This window comes from Sinohyriopsis cumingii, chromosome 17, assembly GCF_028554795.1.
Source record: "Sinohyriopsis cumingii isolate HCF-2022 chromosome 17, ASM2855479v2, whole genome shotgun sequence".
NCBI classification, from domain to species: Eukaryota; Metazoa; Mollusca; class Bivalvia; order Unionida; family Unionidae; genus Sinohyriopsis; species Sinohyriopsis cumingii.
In genome coordinates, this window is record NC_142977.1 from 17,299,123 (window position 1) to 17,323,035 (window position 23,913).

General features: G+C 34.7%; 1 protein-coding gene across 2 annotated transcripts; it reads right to left on the bottom strand.

Annotated features, from left to right (window-relative positions):
* Window positions 1-4,865: 4,865 nt before the first annotated feature.
* LOC149777830 (neurotrypsin-like) lies at window positions 4,866-23,209 on the bottom strand. 2 transcript variants are annotated; one of them, XM_089938894.1, is made up of 9 exons: window positions 22,979-23,209; window positions 21,814-21,955; window positions 20,109-20,284; window positions 19,124-19,262; window positions 16,849-17,024; window positions 14,644-14,785; window positions 7,915-8,090; window positions 6,132-6,273; window positions 4,866-5,223 (listed from the first exon to the last, which is right to left on the bottom strand). In XM_089938894.1, the coding sequence occupies exons 1-9, from the start codon at window positions 23,178-23,180 to the stop codon at window positions 5,055-5,057; spliced, it is 1,464 nt and encodes a 487-aa protein (XP_089795020.1). In that variant the 5' UTR covers window positions 23,181-23,209; the 3' UTR covers window positions 4,866-5,054. The 2 variants fall into 2 exon arrangements, with proteins under 2 accessions (XP_089795020.1, XP_089795019.1); XM_089938893.1 differs by having other exon boundaries at window positions 19,124-19,265.
* Window positions 23,210-23,913: the final 704 nt, after the last annotated feature.

Sequence of the window (23,913 nt, forward strand, 5' to 3'; positions counted from 1 at the left end):
TTTCATAAATTTAATTCTTGTGAGACATACGACATGTCATACAACCTGTTCTTTTACAAAATATACACTTGAACCGTGATTATACCTTTTAGAGTAAGACGTGTGATGTATCTATTTGCTGTGATTAAAGCGTAGGCAACGTAATCAGCGCCTGGTGCCCTTAGAGAGCCCAGCTGATCTCAGTATCACCAGGGCTACCTATGGTTCGCTCGTTGTCAATATTAATCTCAAAATGAATACTGGATACAGAGTTCTAATCTCTTCAACTGAAATCTGACTTCTAGTGTCAATGTCGTGATATTTTTTCATCGCCTCTAGCAGAGATAGATTGGGGCATGATAAGTTTCTGTTCGCAATGGAAGCAAAGGTACAATCCAGTTCACGCTCTGGGTTTATCCTGGATATTATTCTGGTAAGATTCAAGTAATCAAATGTTCTCTTGTTTGTTATTTGAACATTATCGTCTGCGCGAGCTGCTGTTTGTGCCATGGCAGCTATTCAGATGTTGATGTTGTTACTTGCCATGTGTCACCTACTCTATCAGGTATCGCATGCATATAAATGTTATTTCGCTCAAAGTAAATAAGCTGTTTCGCTACAGATGGCACCACTTTAGGAACCCAGAGTGACAGGTGCTGCATAGCAAATTAGTCAATCAGCTCTAGAACTATGTTGTCGCCCGTTGCTCTGTTTAAAATTATAGTGTGTTTGACGCTATGAAAAACTTTATTAACATCACGAAAAAATCCGCAAATGCTGGACAAAGGAAGAAACATTGAGCACCGTTATCAGAAAAAGGCTTTGGGGTTAGCTTAACCTTCCTTAGAAGTTACATTTCTGAGTTGCCAAATTGGTATTATCTGATTCACTATGGCGAACATAGCTCTTCCATCAATCGCAGCACCTGGTGCAGCAATACTAAGAGCATTGTACAAGAGTTAATTTTGCACTTACGGTAGCTGCATTAGCTCCAGCTGTAAGTGCATCTATCCCGAGTTGCGGAGCAATACCAATCAGATAATTTCTTACCAAAGATAGATCTGCATTAGCATTAGTACAGCATCAATTGGATTACGAAGCGGAATAAAGTCTGTTGAAATAGCTGCACCTGTTGCTGTATCCTTAAACCATAGCATATGTGTCGCAGTTGATCTCGAATAATACTCGCAATAAACGATATTTATAATCTTACTAGAATTGGTAGGCATTCTGCGATGTGGTGGAATGTGTGATTAGTCAGCTGATAACGAGCACTACGAAATAAGCCCAAGACATTATTAAGCAGTGCTATTTCTGCACCAGCTCTATTGAGCAACCGACCACACACCCTGAGAAAAGCTTTGTGTGGTAGCAAACAAAGGTCTTCGTCTCTAGTGTTTATTGTTCTCAGCTCCGTCGGGTTCATGTCATTGCAATTGTCGTCCAGGTACTCGATGTACTCGAACTCAGTGGCTGATTCATCAATACGCTTGGGCTCACCAATAACGAGATAGGTTGTTGGTGATGTCATTGGTTTTTGTTTCTCTTCAGACAAAATTTTTAAAATGCAGCTATCTCCAACCTCAGTTGAACACGTGTCAAATGCCTTAGATGCATCCATTGCAGCAGGTGTTAATTTAGTAAGTAAACCTGGTCTATGCTTAATATGTTTTAAATAGATACTTCCGAAAAGATTGCCAGCGATTACTTTCTTTCGGCAAATATTTCTGCGGTTAATCATTATAGGTGTCCTATAGGTAAATGTTGACGCTGCGCCACACTTTAACGTACTGGCCTAAGGTGCAAGTAGTATGTTACAAACTTTGTTACTAAGATCAAGGTATCTACCGCTCTGGTCAGTTAATGTCATTGTTATAGTGTTGATATGCTGCTCAACGTTTAACGGATAGTAGATAATCTGTCTCGGACCAGTCTTCAGCATGGACCCCGGTGGAACATCTGGTGAGAAACTGTATTTTGTTTCGCCCTGTGAGCCCTTCAAGTGTGACTTCTCAGCAATGAAACAACTTATGAGGATCGTTTTGACGCCTGTTATATTTACAAGTTTTTCGCCTTCGTAAGAGGTATATTCGGATGTAGTTGAACCGTACTGCTGCTTATCAAAGCCATTGCTAGTTGACTTATTACAGTCCAGCATCATGTTATTTTAGCGTTATGTTTGCTTGAAGTGTGCTGTAAATGGGCTCCAGCAAAAAAATTTGTCAGCGACTCCACCATTAGCTGTTATCAGCGCTTTTATAACAGTATTTAGGTAAAGGACGTTATAAGACGCAGGCTGAAACTTGACGCTGGTAAAGCGGTGCTTGCTCTACTTGCTGATTGTTTAAAAGTAAAATCGTCATTTCTACCGAGCTTAACGACAAACATGATGTGCCACATCGTGGCTGATATCAATTCTATCTCATAATGTTCACTAGGATCAAGTCCGATGGACGAAATGTACATGAGGGGAAAGTTGGCACTGTCTTCCGAGTTTGAGTTAAATCTAATATAATGTCGGAAGGCTCAGTTGTTGAAGTCGCTAGAGAGTTGTATAACATCATACTAAATGTGCTGTAAAGATTGATAAAAATGATATAGCACTTCATATGACTCCGCAGCAAATCACGGACAGTGAATCCGTCAACCAGATCGGGAGATTAAAAGAAACGGTCTTTGAAAATATTCAGTCCAAGAATGAAAGAACTGTTTTAGCAGTTGTTAGTATGGGGGCAGGTCAGCTTAATGAAGCTCTTAGTAACCACGATACTCTCGTAAAATATTCCTCCAAAGAGGTTAGTCTTTTATTTACAAGCTGATTTGGTTACTCTATTGTCTTTTTTAAGCTTGTTGTTGTCGAAATTAAACGTCACCCACTTTTTCTATACTTGACACGGTAGAGACACAACAAATTGGTTTCGATAATTTATTTTCTTATCTTTTACACTTACTGAAACCGCATCTCTCAACGGACCGTTCTTTTTGAAAATCATTTCTTCTTTTGTATTCTTGAGTATTTATATTCGTCAGTACATAGTTTTGTTTATATTCGGTATTTTGTGTAGATACTCTATCTCGTCATCTAACTCGAATTAGATCTCAAAAATTATTTAAAATACAGCAGTTGCTTTCTCCGTCATCGTTTTGTTTAACTGCATGTACGTGCTTAACAAAGATTCTCTTAAAAACAACAAAAAACAATTTGTGAGATATAATTTGTGAGAATAACAAAGGAAGTAAAAAACGACGCCTTAAAACCACTTGTTCTGCATACAATAGGCAGGCACGTCATGGGTGGTGTGCAGGGAGGAATTTGCATGGGCTGTAAAATTGCTGTAGCCTATATACGAAAATTAACAAGCCCGTCAGGCTTTGATCCCCCTGAATCAAGTTTTGCCCCCCCCCCACCGAAAAAAAGAAACAAGTTGAAATGACGTCCCTGACAATAAACTGATCTATATAATTTGAAAGTACTATATGTATTATGCATAAGGTATCTGATTTGATTTGTCTCTGAAATATCAGATCTTTTTCCCCTATGAAAAGATATATCAATGGTTGCAACACAGATATTTATCGCATGATTAATCTGTTAGTCTACTGAATATTCAGATTTCGTTTTCTTCTGCAAGTAATACAACAATACTTCAAAACATAATTTAATGCAAAGTTAATGACCTATTAATCTAGCGTTTTACTATGTCGTTTCAGTACAAATTTCTGCGATTTCGCTAAATAAAATCGTTATATGCGCTTGACTTTGTCCATAATTTAGGGTAAAGGTTTGGTGTGTAACGAGTTTTTGTCTTGTTAGTAAATGATGGTTAGACTATGTACTGGGGTTTGAGTTCAATGTCTAGTTGGTTTCAGAAACTGAAACTGTTCTGGAAGCGAACTTCTGGCCGACATCAAGGTTATTTTGTGTCTTATGTCTTCAGATAAGGATGAGATCAACAAAATTAATAATTACTCTTTTAGGTTCAATCTCTTGAATCATTTACTGTTGTGCTGAGATATAGTTTGAGAGGAATCATTTAATTACACATTATTCATTCGAAATACAAAATGATCATTGATATATTAGATAAATTCACTATTTTGCGATTTTTGAGAATTCCTTCAAAGACATTCTGGATTAAATTATCCTGCTACAGCAAGAATGTTGCATCATCACCTTATTGGCACATCAGCACATTCAATACTGTACTTCATTCGGAGCATTCTATTCTTTGGGACCTGAGATATAATTTTTAGGATTGTTTGAGATTTAATTCACAATATAGTACTTTCCTCTTAGCGTTTTACTTTGCAACTCAAAGAAACAGCAAGTTATTTTTTGTATTTAAAAATCCCGTAGGATGTGCTTCGTTCTGTTATTTATTTTAAGACTTTATAACACATCTTAATAAATATAAACACCATAAAATGAGGTTGGTCACAACTGAACAAAATTTCTAAAAGGTTATCCTCAAACTTCATAAAATGTTGCTTTGGAATACATTGAAAAGTGTTTAGTTTCAAGAAAGAAGAAAATGTAGAAAGCAAGCAAATTACTACTAAACATTTCAAACGGCTACTTTTTTTTATTATTCTGTTCTTTGAGAAAAGAGTAAATATTTCTACAAGTTTTGATAAATTCGGCAAGAATTTCTTCAGTATTAGAACTGCTTAGTTCCAGTCAAATGTTTGTGTTTGGCTTCATAATGAATCATATTTAGCGTTGACATATTCAGATACAAAATATATCATTGTCGCCAGCCAAACAATGGAAACAAAATATTTAGATATGTTTGTGACATTTGACCCTGAATGACGTGATGTTCATGTCGTAAGTCCGGTCCTGTCAAAAAAGCTAATTTACATTAAAATAGCGACACATCAATACATTTTAACCTTCTATATATTTATTAGTTAAATACAGAGTCATAATATATAATTTTCATGTACTATAATACAATTATATGATAATTAGAATAAAATAAAGGCACACTAGTATATTGAACGAGTTCAGGAGTGCAAGATGTCAAAGACTCGTATACAGGTACAATGGTTCAACAAAAGTAAAGGGCTCAGAGTTATATGCAGATAGCTCCAGCATCCTCACTATGACTACAAGAATGCCGACCCCATCCACCTTGCTTACAATCTGCCAGGTTTGGCTCGTTTCCATTGCAGTTCACATTATTGAGCCAGATCGGCCCCTCACCCTCACCAAATACAGCATCTGTTGCGCTTTTCCCTAAGCTAAAAGCAAAAGATGGCCTCTATTACTCCAAATCTGATAATATATATTTAGTGAATATCAAATCAAGATTATCATAATATTTCTTATAACATTTTATATTTTTTAAGGATCATAGGAATATAAAATGGACGATGTGCACCACATAAAACAATTCAAAGGTCTTAGTGCCAAACGACTTTGGATAAGAAATGAGTGTGGTGTACCTATGCCTGAGGAAAAGGATGCTCCCAGTTAGGGACTGTTTTGGAAATTTATTTTTGATTTATATGGTGATGAAGAGCTTTAATCTTACATGGTTTTGTAACAACTGTGAGCAACTGTGGCCAATGACTTAATTAAAACAAGAGGATCAAGTTAGTATTGACAAGTATAACATTTGTAACCAACGTGCTGGATGAAATAGTTCCATTCCAGAACAATTCATATTGCTTTAGTTACAACTGGTTATTGGTCTAAATAAATATACGAATGTGAAAAGCTTTAAAAGTTCTGTTTATAATTTAGTATTAGTTTTGTACTAAATTTTTCAGGTCAAAGCCTTTCTAGCTTTTTATGATCTATGTATCAAAGAAATATTAAATGGAAGATCTGCACCACATAAAACATTTCAAAGGTCTTAGTGCCAAACTACTTAGAATAAGAAATGGGTGTGGTGTAGCTAAACCTTAGGAGAACAATGCTTCCAGTTAAATTTGGTTTTAATTTTTCTCCAGAATTTTGAGAAGTTGATGAAAGTGGATCAAATATTTATGGACGAGGTACAGCGCAGGAAAACGACCAAACTGTAAACTGAAAACAGGCTAACGTTAACTTATATAAAGTCATTGTTAAGCTAAGTTCTATTACATTTAGTTATTCTTAAGAGAGACTAAAAATGAGTTATTCACTTTTGAAAAGATAATTGTACCTGAAGCCAAGCATTCTGCAGACAACAGTAGCGTCTTTATCGTCCCACTCATCATCACACACAGTACCCCACTCTCCAGCGAGGAGAATTTCAACCCGTCCTTCACTTGCTGAACCGTCTCCAACCAATCTTATATGGGTATCTAGATCATGACAAACACGCATATATATATATATATATATATATATATATATATATATATATATATATATATATATATGTATATAATGATATCCCTTTTGATTGAAATAAGAAGTTCAGTTAGAGTTTTATATATACTGATATCCCTTTTGATTGAAATAAGAAATTCAGTTGGAGTTTTACGTTTGTTGTTCTGCCACAATGGTATAATTTTATTGATCACAAACGCTTTTTATCATATATTTTTAGTTACTTAAAGCACTTTTCCTGTGAGCATAACAAATATTTTATTTATTCTTTCGACCATTTATTAGAGATAAATTATATTTAGTTTGTTTCTATGGCCAGTTTTACCATGCGGAACTAGTTTCCGTGGAATCTAATAATAAAGGCTTTATTCGAACTATACCTACAAGTCCTAACGTTTGTCTTGTAAAATGCTTTAAAACTAGTTTTCGAGGAATCCAGTAATGAAGGTTTTATTAACGGTATACATCTATGGTCTTCTATTTTCTTTGGTTTGCTATACTTTTATTTGCGTTGTTTCTTCTTCCGTGTGTACTGGGAAATGGGGAATTGGAGAGTTGAAAAGAGAGGTTACTTACAATTGGACTTTTACATCGACACAAAACATATCGTACGCAAGTTAGAAATGTTGAAAGTCAATATGACTCTTTGAAAGTTATTTATTTACTTCTATACAATTATCAGCTCTGACCACTTGCAATTTTTTTATTGTCTTATATATTTGCTTAGAGCAAAATCTTATGAGCTCACGCTTGTGAGCATAAAAAAATATTTGATTTATTGTTTCGACCATTTATTAGCAATAAATTATATTTAGTTTGTTTCTCTTGCCAGTTTTACCGGAGTAACATAATTGTTATATGCTAATTGATATATATATATATATATATATATATATATATATATATATATATATATATATATATATATATATATATATATGTGTACAATACTGCGAACGTGATGAGCCTTTCAGAAATTATGTGGAACTAGTCTCCGTGGAAACTAATAATGAAGGCTTCGTTCGAGCTATACCTACAAGTCCTTACGTTTGTCTTGTGAAATGCTTTAAAACTAGTTTTCGAAGTATCCAATTATGAAGGTTTTATTAACGCTATACCTCTATGTTCTTCTATTTTCGTTGGTTTGCTATACTTTTATTTGCGTTTTGTTTCCGTGCGTGATGGGGAATCGGGAGTTGGAGAGTTGACAAGGAGATTACTCACAATTGGACTATTACATCGACACAAGTCATATCGTACGGAAGTTAGAAAATGGTGAAAGTGAATAGGACTCTTTGAAAGTTAACCATGTATTTTTATAAAATTATCAGCTCTGATTACTTGCAAAGTTTTTATTTTCTTATATATTTGCTTAGAGCAAAATCTTACGAGCTCACGCTTAAAGAGAAGAGTCAAGGAGCAGCAAAGCACAAAGAGTTGAAAACATGTACTTGAAAAGAAATCATACAACGTCTGAGCATAGTTTGTTCTTTATATTTTGCTGCAACTAGTCACGTGCTTCAATAACTGTCTCTGAAGTGTAGCTTATGTAATAACTGTAACTCAGAGTTTTATGATCTCAAGGACAGGACAGAATAGGAAGATCAAAGTACTTGGTATGTGTCCGCAAATGACTCCAGCATCCTCGCTGTGACTACAGGAATATGGCCTCCATCCTCCATGCTTACACTCGAACAGATTTGTCTCATTTCCGAAACAGTTCACCCAGTTCATCAGGATGCGTCCTGAACCCGCACTGAATGTGGCCGCTTTCGTGGCGTGTCCCAAACTAACGACGATGGATATATATTAATAATTATCGGGTTTCGTAACAAAATACTACTAATTGGAATAGTGAACATGTTTGGGGACAAAGCAGAAATTTAATTTCATAATCTACCGTGGTACAAATTAGGTAAACAAAATACGCCTTGCACAAAAACGACATTGGTGTAAACATTTCAAGTTTTCTGAGCCCTTTTCGTGACTTGATAAAGCGAAATTCTTTCACCTGTCCATCATCGACAAAATCTTTTCATTTAATGGTAAATAGCTGTAGTATTTGAAAGGTTGCTTTTCTATAACTAGTTTAGTTGCCCCTCCAAGGACCTGAGTCTTCATAAGTATTAAATAAATATATTTTCATTTAAACGCTATGGCAACTCTTTTTGTTCATGTTTATTGCTGTTGGAACATTTTTTGGAGAAAACATTAGAAGCGAACCACTACAATTTATTAATTTTGTCCTGCTATCGAAACCTAACATAAGACGGTTAAGTTGTCGTATGGATAGACGTGCATTTCTTCAAAATGAATTTCATATTTCGCTATCAGCGATATAGGTGTCGTATATATTAAAGATTTTTTATTACCGGTGTCGGCTTTGTTCGTATTAATTTTCGTTGATCAGGCTGATTATTTATCAATGGTGTTACTTGACTCCATCCACTATAATTATATGGCGCTGTTATGATATAAAATTTAGGTTTATTTGGACCACTCACGTCATCAAAAACAATTAGATCATTTGTTATCTTAATATCAGTTTCTGTCTTTCCTTCACTGCTCTGTATTGTGAAAACTGTAAATAAACTTGACCTATTTAACCGTAGCCTAAGCAACAGTAATATAATGTTCGAGAAACGCAACCGAGATACCAGTGTATCCGGATATCCTGTTTTTATTGATTTCAACTAGGTTTCGCACAACAATGCATTTAGCTTGACAATAATATCTTGAATATCAACATTAGACGTTTCAAATTTTTCAGTTTGATCTTAAATTCACAACCTCATCTCGATCAACACGAACAACAGCACAACTCTGTAAACCCATTTTGGTGGCAAACCAGTTCTAATCCACATCGACACCATGTCGATTTGAGTAACGTCCGTAAATGCTAATGAACATTTGAAGCATATTAAACGTACTTTAAATGTAAAATCAATAAATGCTTGCGGTGTCGAATAAGACTCCAGTGCATACAATGCTATAGTACCAAGATAATAATAACAATAATAATAAGGACTTTGTATAGCACCTAATCTTTAGAAGCTCTAAGCTCTTTACAACATTAGACAACACCTAAAACATCAAAAGCAACATATATAATGATACGATCACAAACAACGAACACCATGAAATTAGAAAACATAAAACATGATGAAAATATTTAAGAAAGGAAACATTACTGGGTATTTAAGTTTGTTCTTGCAATCAAAATAGGTGAGTTAAAGAGCACTCTTGAATGCGATCAGAGTGCCTTTGTGCCTAAGTTCAGTGGGCAATTTATTCCGCGTTGCTGGGCCCTGGTATGCAAAAGAACGTTGTCCATATGACTTTGTTTTCATAGTGGAAATAATGAGCATACGATTAAAGAAGAACGTAAGTATCTTGCTGGTGTGTACACATGGGTGATCTCGGATAGGTATGTTAGACGAGTTCCTCAGTGAAACGTAGCACATAGAACAAATTTTGTGTTTGATTGGATAGCCAATGTAGGGTACATATCAGGAGGAGGCGTGCTCTGATCCTGGTATTCTAAGGATGATCCGAGCAGATGGGTTTTTAACAGTTTGAAGTTTCTGGAGTAGATATTGAGACGAACCAGAAAGAATCTAGTTGGAAAACTCCAGTCTTGAAAGTACTAATGAACACACGTGTTTTAGTGGCATCAACGGAAATATATTTGTGAATGGAGCTGATGCGTCTCAGCTAAAGATATGCAGTATTGCTGATATTTATTGTTTCAGATAAAGGATGTGACTAAGAACGTTTTATTGTTGTGATCAGAATGCTATCAGTTTTAGTCATCATTCATCTGCAGCTTATTAGATGTCATCCATGAATTCACATCAGAAATGCGCCTCTCTACACCTTGCATGGTAGCATCAACTTCAGTTGGGTGGCTAGATTTATATATTTGGTTGTCATTAGCGTACAATTGGTGAGACACTGGATGATGATCTATAACACCTGAGAGTGGCTGAGTGTATATAATAAAAAGAACAGGTCAAAGAACAGTCCCCTGTGGAACACCACAACATATATCAACTGGGCTGGAGTGTATTCCATTTGCGGTCACAATTTGTGTCTTGTTGACCAAGTAGGACTTGAACCACAGTAAGACTGTATCATGAATGCCAAATAAATGCTTGAGAGGGTGAAGTAATATAGCATGGTCTATTGTGTCAAATGCTGCAGACAAATCACGGAGGGTGAGGACTGTAACCTTTCCGCTATCAAAAGCGGAGAGGTCATTGACAACTTTCAGAACAGTAGTTTCAGTACTGTGGCAAGGGCAATATGCAAATGCTGCAGACAAATCACGGAGGGTGAGGACTGTAACCTTTCCGCTATCAAAAGCGGAGAGGTCATTGACAACTTTCAGAAGAGTAGTTTCAGTACTGTGGCAAGGGCAATATGCATATTGTGCATTGCTAAAAAGTATGTTTGAAATCAGATGAGATACAAGTTGGGATAGAACAAGTTTTTCTAAGATTTTTTATATTTATGGGAGATTGGAAAATGGACGTTAGTTCTTCAAATTAGTATGGTCGAGTGTTGGTTTCTTCAGCAGAGGCTTTACAATGGCAGTTTTGAAAACGGATGGGAATTCTCCGGATGAGAGAGAGAAAAGTATTAATAACATCAGTTAGTGAAGGCAGTATTGGATCTAAGCACTCAAGTAGCAGTGATGTTGGAATTTCTTCAAGTTAACATTACCTTGGTGCACTCTTCACGATTGCATCTACTAAATCCATAGAGACAGTTCAAATGCTGCTAATGGTTGCCGCTTAAATTCTGTATCACATCTGTATGGTGACTACGAGTCAATTGAAATTGTGTTATCAAGCTTATCTCTAATGGTTTGTACTTTGTCATGAAAGAAATTTGCAAACAGGTCCGGAATGTCGCCTGAGGAGAAGGTAGTTGGAAGTGGTGTTCATTTTTTCATTGACATTAGCTTGTTGGTAATCTCAAAGAGCTCTTTCCATCTGGAACTTTCCGTCATATTAGTACTGTAGTGGGCTGATTTTGCTGCATGGAATATGTTTGTGCCGTTCTTGTGACCACATATTGGCTTATACAACCGTGTTCGTACTGATTCATGCACGGTCAAAACACACTCAGCATACGCGGGACGTGTTTTTTTTAACCCTAATAAGACGACGGTGTTTAAAATCCTCAATACGGCGAAGGTTTTGTTCAAACTCGTCTATTATCTCAATTATATCAGCTTTTCTTGTACCTCTTGATATTTCTGTGTTACATTAACTTACATATTGTTTCAGTTGTTGTACCATTGTGTTTGTAATAGCAACTGGTGGTGGGTTAGTTAACGGTGCCGGATTTAGTGTTAGTATCAGTCTCATTGTTTCAAGTATGTCGGCATTTCGTATGTTCCTTATTTTCTGTATTCTATGCTCTTGTGCGATTGGCATACGTTGACTCACGGCATGTATCCTTATATAAACATAAACCTTTTCTAATTAAGAAATCCATCAATAACTTGCTTTAGTTTTAGTATTGAACCAGGATCAGAAACTGCAATTTCTTTGATCCTAGCTATTTGGTTCTTTTATTTCGGCATCTACCTATACAATAATGTGTCTGTGTGGTCACATTGGTTTGTGATTTGCGTGTCTAGTAATATTCACGAACACATCCACATGGCAGGCAGAGATGAGGATGTACTTTGACTCCTAGGTCAGATGTAGTACATGCCCGAGCTCCTGGACCCGTACGTAAGACTACCGTATATGTTTTACAGTATACATAGTGACATATTTTGCAGCAGAGTTCATATTTCCATTTGCATTTGTTGCAACACAATATCATTGAGCTATATATGGGAAGGTTTATCTAACTGGCCGTAAGCAAAAGATAGATAGATCGTCTTTGATCATGAATTAAAATACTACCTGATAGTGTTGTAAATAATGCGGCCCATTATTTGAACACCACATAACAAATAAATACATCAACTTAAGAAGAATGTGTCTTAACTTCAAAAAACTCGTCAGATAATTAACTATGCTTATTTCAGGATCCTGATAGTGAAATTCGTTTGCGGCGCAAGATCAAAAATATCTTTCCGGAAGACATCAGCATCAGTGACCTGAAATGAGGCATCACTGAGTACAATGTCAACATACTTTCTTCTGACTGACGTACGCACGCAACAATGTCAAAGTCTTGTAAATTTCAGCAATATTTTTTGGGTTGTGTATGTTTGACAACAGCAATTACTAATTGTCTCTTATGCTCTTATTCCATTCCTTAATAAAATCATCCCCCATCACTGAAATGACCTTTCAATCATCAAATTTTTTGACGTTCACTGTGTCATATTTTTCTAGATAGAGTCGATTGTCTACCTACTCATAAAGTCGTGAGTTCGAACCACCGATCTTTTCAGCTGAGAGTGTAAATGAAACCTACGTATTTAGCGCTAAGAAATCATTTTGGAAAACACGTGATGGGCCCCTCCCTTAACCGTTTAATATCGAAGAAACAGTTCATTACTATTTACGCCTCTTGCAATAATAATCATATAGATAAAGTATAGGTCGAACGGATATTTCACTGCTCATTTGCTAGAAATATTCAGTTAGTTTTCGATATTAGTAAAAGCTGTTCTAACCCGATGCAGATTACATCAAAAATACTTATCTCTACCTAAATTTAAACTCAATTAAAATCGACCATCTTAATACAATCTTACTCAGTTTTATATGATGCAATAACACAGCTAGCTTATATAGGCTGTGAATGTATTGTCCGATCCAGTACTGGCTGCCTGTCACTGATGCTTAATGGTACCGTATACAGCCTCAACAGGGTGTAGGCGTGTTGATCATATTTGGGTTGTAGATAGAGTGAGCAGTGTTAATCTGCATCGTTATGACCACCATTTCCCTGTTTGGGCTCTAATATACGTCATACGCCCTTACTGACCCATGACAGGTCACTTTTATTAATTATTAATGAGAATCATCCTTGGGATTCACACATTATGCAGCACGTTGCCCAATTCATGGCGTACAGAGGCTATGTCAGGAGCCAAAAATGGTAAGAAGAAGGCAAGACCAGCTAATAATACACCTAATATATGTATAATTTCGACTGTCCTATAATTGGCAGCGACCTAGAACGATTTGTCTAATTCTGTTTTGTTTCTGAGTTTTATGAAATTATTAAGACAATTTCGGTGACTTTGATGTAGATAATACTTACTCTAATATTTAAACAAAGTTGGCACATTTTATGGTAAATCTGCATCGTCAATGTAAAATTTAAAAAACAGCTTAAATTTACAATCTTTTCAGTTAATCTTGACCATATGTTGTTTGCTGCAATGTGAGGCGCCCTGCTTGTCTGGTGGAAAAAATAAAATCTGTTTGGTATCTATGAAGACTTTTAAAGAAAGAACAGCACATATTTTATGTCATTTTGAAATATTTTTGTTTTAGAATTGTCTCAATCAACTTTGGTTTAATTTTTACAGACTTCCTGAGAGATTGTAACATATAGGTTCTAATATTCATTTTTGAAAAAACTGCAGTCACATTTTAAGACGGAACGGCATACTTTATGTAAATTCTAAGGTCATGAATGTCAAATTTCTCATGCTATCCAATCCTGTTCAGCTCTTTACATATTGGAGTATTTCCTTAATTTTCTCTTTCGTGAAACTTCGAAACATTTCGATGCAGATCGGTATTATTTGTTGACACTTAGAAACGAATGGATTGACAAGATTTTCTATTAAATATTGTCACATTTAAGCAATTTTAGAGAATATGTTGACGTACGTCTCGGTAACATGATTTGATTGTAAAAGCTGTTTCAGCTATGTTGATTTGGTAAATAAATCTCCGCATTTAATGACAGAAGCCAAACTTAATTAATTTTTTTCGTCTGCCTTTTTATAATGTTTCTTGGAAATTTGGTCAGTTTCTATTTATCCAAGAACTTGCTTTAAAGTTGTAAATATGGCGGTCTTCTTGTAATGCGGATTTGCATTTCTAATGATATTAAAAAGAATTGACAGGGCAATAGTCTTTGTCTAATTCGATTCAATTAAGCGTCATTATAATAATTCACTTATCTTGGTAAAGTTATCATATGCATGATGTAATACTATCCTAATAAGTTATAAGTTTAAGGGAGAGGGGAACAACGAATGCAAATCTTCACAAACTTTGCAGAAATCCCACTGAACGCAGAACCAATCCACACGTTGACTTGGTCATATATAATATTGCGACGATAATAAAACAAGTTCACATTAGGTAAGACTCTTGTACAGTTTAAAAGTCTAACAAAAAATATAATACCCGATGCCAAACATTCGGCATACAACGGCAGCGTCTTTATCATCCCAACCATCATCACACACACTGCTCCACTGGTCAGCAAGGAGAATTTCAACTCGTCCTTCATTTGCAGAACTACCTCCAATTAATCTCACATTGACATCTATTATAGAAAAATATACATCCTGTATAAATAATGACTGTGCATAGAATCACATATTTTATTTTGTATCTCGTTGAAACGATAATATTTTAGAATTCTACTATGTAGCGAAGGGAACCTTGATTCATTGTATCCCTTGCAGCTCTACATCAAAGCACAATTACTCAAAATGATATACAGTCTTCATCGTGTTATGAGTGAAACTTCGGCAAATTTGATCACATCATGAAATAATTAACTTAAAACGGTTTACTTGCTTGCATTACAATATCAAGTTTTTGGTAACGAAATTCCTGACGCATATAGAGTTGACGATGAAAATATGTTCATTGCCATAAGTCCTTGCAAGGATCTGCTAATAATGGTAACTGTATTTGTATTTGATATAGCTCATTTTGTCTTTAATACCTTTTTGTTACGGCCTGTAATATGTTATCCATTTTGTTTTTTCCAAATGTTGAAGGATAAAGATTTTGGATGAATATTATTGAACACTCTTAATTGAATCTTGAAAATATACCCCAAAATTAACTTTGCGTAATCGAATGTAGTTTCCACGATTCTCTTGAACACTTCTAACCTAATAGTTTACGTAGAAAAAAGATGCAGTTGTTTCAGCGAGTGCTAATAATATGTTAGCCTTAACAAAAGATAGACAGGCCGCCATTGATCTTGATCTGGAATATCACCTGCAGATTTCATTTACATGCTTGTTCCGATTTAGGTATTGTCTTGTATATACTCCAAAATACTGGTTAGCGTCAGAGGCTTGCAAGAAATTTCTTATATAATTGATGGATGTGAGATTTCTTTCCTCCTTAGATTCATGATGTTATACACTACAGGCTTGTGATGCATTCAGTGCATTGTTTTTCGTGAGCTGTGAAATATGTTAACCGATAAGACATAGGGACCAATATCTGTGTTTCACATGTCAGTAAAGCACTGTCTTACATGAAACAAAAACTGTGAAACAACATATATGAACGCGACCACATTATGTTTTTCTATGACAAAACCTAAACCAATATTATAAAATAAATATTACTGCTCAGTCAATCTGTATTCATAATGCGCATGGTGTTGTTCATTTTCTCTCGGTGTCGGTGTCCATCTAGCTTTATACAGTCTGCCTATATATATATATATATATATATATATATATATATATATATATATATATATATATATACACACACACACACATATGACTAATGTCCCTACTTACCATATGATACCTATTTTATGATATTTAATCGAAAGTTCAGTTTTAAGCGAGTTATTTCTTGTAATTGTGTATTATCTTCTGAATGCATTGATTGATAAGACCCTTTCCTCCTGAAATTGCTATGTTTTGTTTTCCCTATAAAAATAACAACTTTTAGCAATGGATACAAATTGTCTTTGCTTTTCCAGTACAAGATATTTATTTCCCCACCGTTTGAATACTTCCTGGTGAAACTGAATGGAGCTATCAAACAGCAACTTGTTACATGATTTTGACAATACCTAGTATAGATATCGATTCTATTGACTTGATTGGCTACGGCCTGTCAGAAGAAAACCTTTGCTGTTCTTAAACCAATATAAGAGGTTTTCTTTCTTTAGAAGAGATTAAAATAGGGCTACAGTGATTAAAATGTGGTCTCTTTATTGGGAGATTTTGATATTATTTAGAGACACATTCACACAGTACGTTTCCCAATGTACCTCTCCACCACAGATATCTACCATGAAGTCACATATGCACCATGAAGGTCTTTCTTAATGTCATAAAAACTGACCGACGGACCAAAACCTAAATAAACAGGAAACAGATGATTAATTGGAACTTAAACATATTTTGTATCTTTTGAAAACACTGTTTTCCAGAGCAGCTCATATCAGCAGTTGACCCCATTCAAAATTTGGATAATTGCTTTCATATTTCAGCATACATTTTTACAATGATTTAATGTAGCGCGCTCACTTTAAAAGAGGCAAGTAACCCAAATAGCACAAGTTACACATCGAAGATAACAGAAAGGGCAATATAAAATGCAAAGATAAGAAAAAAGGAATACTAGGCATGCGTCCGCAGATGACCCCTGCATCCTCCTTATGACTACAGGATTGTCGACCCCATCCACCATGCTTACAGTCTGCCAGGTTTGTCTCGTTTCCATTACAGTTCACCCAGTTGAGCCAGATCGGCCCCGAACCCTCACCAAATATAGCCTCTATTGCGCCTTGCCCTGAGCTAAAACAATAGTACTTATTGTATCGACATCGATCGGAAAAAAGATGACAAATAGATTAGTTGAAGAATGTTCTCTTTATGACATCATTACCGTGTAAAATTTAGATCAATTTTTAGCGGTAACTATTTTAAATGAATTAAAAATGAGGATTATGTAAGACATATATCTCAGACTTGTGAATTTATTTACCAATACAACAAACATAATATCAGTTGGTCTATCAACTGTGGTTGAAATATCTCATGCTACGGTTATTCCCATAATTGATTTTGTCTTTGTTATTTAAAAGGAGTTAATAATTGAAAAACAGTTGGCACATTAGTGCATTTTACTGCTGCATCTGCAAATACAGTATTGGAATTCATTCCGAATACTACTAAAATGCTTACGTAATAAGCTCTACTTTTGGACTTGTGATCGAATTTTAGGACTATCTGGCATTTAGTTCACAATACTTTAAGTTCTTGTACATTTTCAACAGGTATTGTTTGAAAACGATTTAATTGTTGTATTTTGCAAAATGCTTCAGACTTCGCTATTTTCGGCTACTTAGTTTAAGACCACGGCGTCGTAACAAATGTAATCCTCGTGTCTGTTCGTTCGTCTTTCCACTCGGCAAAATCTAGTATAGCAGTTTTGAAGGATTGCAAAAAAAAAAAAAACCTTGGTAGATATTGTCACCACCTTTATATGCTTAATTCTGGCAAATCTTTTCGCTTACGCCAGACCGCTCCGGCGTCCTAGTGGTTAGAGCGTCCGTCTCGTAATCGGTAGGTGGCGCGTTCGAACCCCGGACATTTTATACCAAAGACTTATAAAAATAGTACTAACAGCTGCCTCGCTTGGCGCTCAGCATGAAAAGATTAGTGTTAGGACTGGTCGGGCATTGTGTCAGGATAATGTGACTAGGTGGGACATCGTGCTACAAGTCTGCAGCATGATGCCCCAGTGCTAGACGTCACTTTAAATTGCAGATATCGTAGCGATATGACTGAACCATTGTTAAAGCTACTTTAAAAACCAGCGCAAAGTGCAATTTTTAGTTTGAATTGTTGAGAAATGATTCATTTTTTTATGACGGCTGGCCTTGAAACTTTTGCTATGTATATCAGGAAGTCTCGTTCATCGCCATGGAGTTTTTTTTTCTTTTCATTTTTTAGATTAATGCATTGTATGACACAATCTATTTATCGCCTTTATTCCAGTATGAATTGCTATGAAATTGGTAGATGTTACGATCATATTAATAAATCTACTGTCATGTAGCTGAATGCAAGGTGAGACAGACTTAGATAATGTAAAATGTTTTTAAATATAATCGATGTATGTAAAACTTGCTACATATTTTCGTATTATGGTCAGCTATTACCAATGCCCATATTCACAAATTGTTGTTATTTGAATTTCTAAAGCTTTATGCAGTGAATGATATAATTGTTTTTAAATTTAACTATTTAACTCCTCTTCCACTTTAGTGGATTATTTTTAGTATTTATTATGGCCATCATTAGAAAAATAGACATGTTCAACAGTCGATGAAATCGTACATTTTCACACGAGTTCCACCATATGTGTATATATATATATATATATATATATATATATATATATATATATATATATATATATATATATATATATATATATATATATATAAAGACTCATCACCATTATTGGATAAGGGTTTAATCTGGTAGGTACAGGTATATGTTTATGTGCAATTTGCTTATCATTCTTCTGTTGCACAGATAGATTGCATCGCAGATCTTTCTTAGCTGAGCAAATTCACAAATATCGTTCACAAAAAGATTCTGTCAGATTTAAGCTAATTCTACTGTATTTTTTTGCTGTATACTTGTTTTAGAAGAATTCACTAATGTTTATTCGATATTCAGTAAAGGTGGCGACCATGCATATTTGCATTACCCTGAAAAGACGTTTCTCAGTAATGCTTCGATTGAATTTAACGCTAGTTAGACCCACGAACAAGAGACCCAAATTGTAATGTATCGAGTACGCGCCACAATGCGTCACGTATGAAGGATGATAAACCATATTGCATATTATAGAGGTAGTTATAAAATGACGATAATCGTACCTGAAACCCAACATACGACAGACAACTGTAGCATCCTTGTCATCCCACTGATCATCGCACACTGTTCCCCACTGCCCAGCGAGAAGGATTTCAACCCGTCCTACATTTGCGGAACTGCCTCCAATCAATCGTACGTGGCCTGCTATGTAAGGTAAATATACATTCAACTTGTGATAAGATCGTTTTACACGATGAAATATTTTCACTTAATCTTCGTAGATAAAATGAAAGAAATGCATTCCTAACAAAGAAAAGCAGCCATTTTAGTTGTATTGTTTACACTCAGAATCATATTACAATATAATGTAAGAAAGAGAATAGGTATACCCTTTTCTTCTTTATTTTGTCGTTTTCAGTGCCATTTTATTTTGTCCATACGATATCAGAAAAAATAGAATTATTTGAGTGAGATCTAGGTAAATTGGATTGACAATTACCTTTACAGATATAATCATATGGACTAAATTTGTTCAAACATGCCAGAAGGAAAATCCCTCGATGTTATTCCAGCCTACACGTCTAGAGTTTTTATAATACATTTGACTTTCACTTTCAGAGAGTCTAGGAAAATAATCCCCATTTATTACATGCGCTTTAACTCGACGTCTTCTCTATGTCAGCATAGGACTCTGTCTTTAACAGTTTTATTTTCCTTTGTGTTCCATTCTGTGTGTATGCGGGTATTGTTGCAACAGGGTGAAATTTATTAGTAAGAGTGTACCTTTAGATATGGATTGATATAATTCATTACTGTTTCAATCAGATGGCGTAATGGGTTTGAAAAGCATTTCTTCTGCATTTAAGTTAAACAAAAAGTGCATTCATCAGTTACCTCTTGTACGTGGTCAGCTTACACCAATCACAATCTTCATATAAAAGATATATATTTTTCATATAACGTTTCCACATTTGATGAAATTGATTTTGCAACATTTTACAAGGCACACAGAGTGGAAAATAGATACAGCGATATAATCGTTAGTACATGGTATGTGTCCACAGAAGACTCCAGCATCTTCATTATGACTGCAACTATGTCGCCTGAATCCTGCATGCTTGCAATCTGCCAGGTTTGTCTCATTTCCGATACAGTTCACCCTGTTAAGCCAGATGTTTCCTGAACCCGCACTAAATGTGCCCTCTTTAGTTGCATGTCCCGATCTGCTAACGGTATGATATATTTCTTAAATATCGAGATGTTAATGATTCTTGAAACAATAATTACTCATTAATGATAATAATAATAATATTTCCATTCCGTGGATTAACGTGATGAAAATGACTTTAAAATTATTTAATTCCGCATTATTACAGTGTATCTATATGAATCTACTCCGAGCAGCTATGTCATCATGGGTCAAAGGCTTGCATCGGCCAAAAGGAAGTATCTGGACAACTAGCCAAGCTATCAAATTTCAAATATTTCCATTCCAGGTTTATCGACATCAAATTCGGTCGAAATATTTAAGCCTTATGTATCCTTGTTTGTAAAGTCATTAATCTAGTGGAAGGTTTTTTTTTTTAATACTAAAAGACGCTATTGAATTTGGTCAAACTATTTCAATCAGTTTTTCGACAAAATAGTATGAAGTCATCGATACATTTATCTGTGGTGAATATGTATAATTTAAAACATTCCCGCACCATATTCCTTGTATATGACATATCTTTAAAGCAATAAGGCTGTCTGTGAAATTAGGACGAATTGTATAAAGTGATTTTTAATAAAAGAAGCTTGTCAAATGTTTCTCTATCATTTGTAACGTGATTAACTTTTATTGTGGATTTGCATGATTTATTTTTGCAGTACAAGATTTTTATTTCCCGACTGTTTGAATAATTCCTTGTGAAACTGAACTGAAACTGAAACAGCAACGTGTTAAATGCTTTGACAATACATAGTATAGATGTCTATTCTATTGACTTGATTGGCTATCGCCTGTCAGAAGAAGAATGATTTTGTACACGGAAACGTCGCTCTTGCGTTTTCATTCCTTGTGTTTCTTCTTTGTTATGTATATGAATGAATTGTCAATTCCGGAATCATTAAAGGTTGACTCGTAACATAATAAATACAAACATTTACTGACGTAATTTCGAATATATATATATATATATATATATATATATATATATATATATATATATATATATATATATATATATATATATATATATATATATATATATATATATCTGTGTGTGTGTGTGTGTGTGCGTAGTGTGTGTGCGTTTGTGTGTGTGAAGGATTCAACAAAAAGACACTTACTGTCGCCCATGTTTTTGGCAATGATATATGTAAACTAGGTCCCTCAAGTTGCTATAGTTTCACCATTGTAAACAAGTATTAAGACGATGATTTTTCTCAGCCAAGCGTGAAGTAATTCGGCTGTCGGTATCAGATGTTATAACCCATATTTGGACAGAGGGTAAATTGAAAGTAAATCTTTGATGCATTTTCCATTGATTCATTATTTTTTATATATTTTCTATTGATTCATTAGTTTCGTAACTATTAGAGAAAATAATAATTGCTGAAAGAGTTTGTCGTTTAATTAAAATGAAGCACTTCTTTGCATCAAAACCACATCAATAATCCACTGGCACATGGTGCAAGTAACTGTATCAAATTAAATGGACATTACTGCGAGATTAGGAACCCATCAAGAATAGTAGAAATGAGTATGTACCTGAATCCAAACATTCGACATACAACCGTTGCATCTCTGTCATCCCAGTCATCATCACAAACAGTTCCCCATTTTCCAACGAAGAGGACTTCCACCCTTCCTTCATTTGCTGAACTACCTCCCATCAGTCGTACATTCATGCCTATTCAGAAAAAAATATATTTAAGAGTCAGTCTGATTTGCTCTGTGAACTAATATTTTGCTGCTTGGTTGGCTGAGAAAGGAAATAAAACCAAACCATTACGTGTCTTATTAATATGGATATTGTATCTTTAGATATAGCTGAATTACTTCCACTCATATTACGATTCATGTTTTCCATTGATTTCCGGAATAAAACGTTCATGTGTATTTTTCTCTTGTATTTACCCCTTCGACTACACTGGTGTTATTGATATTGAAGCAAACAGTCACCTCAGTATGGTTTATATAAGCAAATTAAACTACGTATTTTATTGAGTGGTTTCTGGACAAAATATGTTTATACATTGTTAAGGTACTTTAAATGTTAAACGTTAGTAATAAATTTAACCTTCATGTTATGTTTCACTTTCTTCCAGTTCCATTCTTTTACCTAAACGTTAACCAATTCATAGTTGTTTAGCTCCGTTCTGTTATCAACTGCACATAAACGATAACTAATTCATGGATTTCCAATGTCATTCTAGTATCTACTGTACCTAAACGTTAACCAATTCATAGTTTTCTATTGCCATTCTATTTTATGATAGATCTAGACGGTAACCAATTCGTGATTTTCCTTACGTCTCCAAATAATTTGTCAATACATATAAACTCTTTTCATAAACCCGAAGACATATATTTCTTGTCAATACTAATCCAAATCACCTCATGATTCCGATGCAAACAAATGTCATGACCAATAAGTACTTCCATTTTAGCTTTTACTCCATTAATAATCAACAGCACTGAATGACTGGTTCATATATTATGTTTGTTTCTTGGGTCCTCACTCTCTCTTATTGTTTTGAATTGAAGATGATGATGTATGTGTACATTTTGTTCAAATACTTTGAAATTGTAGTTATTCTTTGATTTTCTGTCAAACAATCAGTTGAACATACCATTAAAATAACTACTGAACTTTTTCATGCTTGTTACGCTTGAAATATCCAGAAAAAATAACAACTTAATTACCGCATACCTCTTACGCTTGCCTTCATCTGTTTCACCTGCCTTTCACATTTGCATCCGAATGGTGAGAGCAATAATATGAAACAAATGCCAACAATTCTCGTCCATAACGCCATTTTTATTGAGCATCTAACTTGCTGAACAAATAGTTTATAACTATCTTTCCTGTGTTTTATATGAAGTTGACAGCGTGACACAAGGACAAGATGCATCCTTCTTCTATGCGTAAAACAAAGGAGTCTAATTGAATTTCTAGTAGCTCTCAAGGGTGGTAACCATGATGAACGGAAAACATCCCAGATGTTAGTGTAAGATAATCGACAGATCAATCAAGTAAGCCTCATTTGGACTTTATCACTGCAGTACAACACAAAAAATGACATAAAAATATATTAACAAGCCTCATTTTGACTTTATCACTGCAGTACAACACAGAAAATGACATAAAAATATATTAACAAGCCTCATTTTGACTTTATCACTGCAGTACAACACAGAAAATGACATAAAAATATATTAACAAGCCTCATTTTGACTTTATCACTGCAGTACAACACAAAAAATGACATAAAAATATATTAACAAGCCTCATTTTGACTTTATCACTGCAGTACAACACAAAAAATGACATAAAAATATATTAACAAGCCTCATTTTGACTTTATCACTGCAGTACAACACAGAAAATGACATAAAAATATATTAACAAGCCTCATTTTGACTTTATCACTGCAGTACAACACAGAAAATGACATAAAAATATATTAACAAGCCTCATTTTGACTTTATCACTGCAGTACAACACAAAAAATGACATAAAAATATATTAACAAGCCTCATTTTGACTTTATCACTGCAGTACAACACAAAAAATGACATAAAAATATATTAACAAGCCTCATTTTGACTTTATCACTGCAGTACAACACAGAAAATGACATAAAA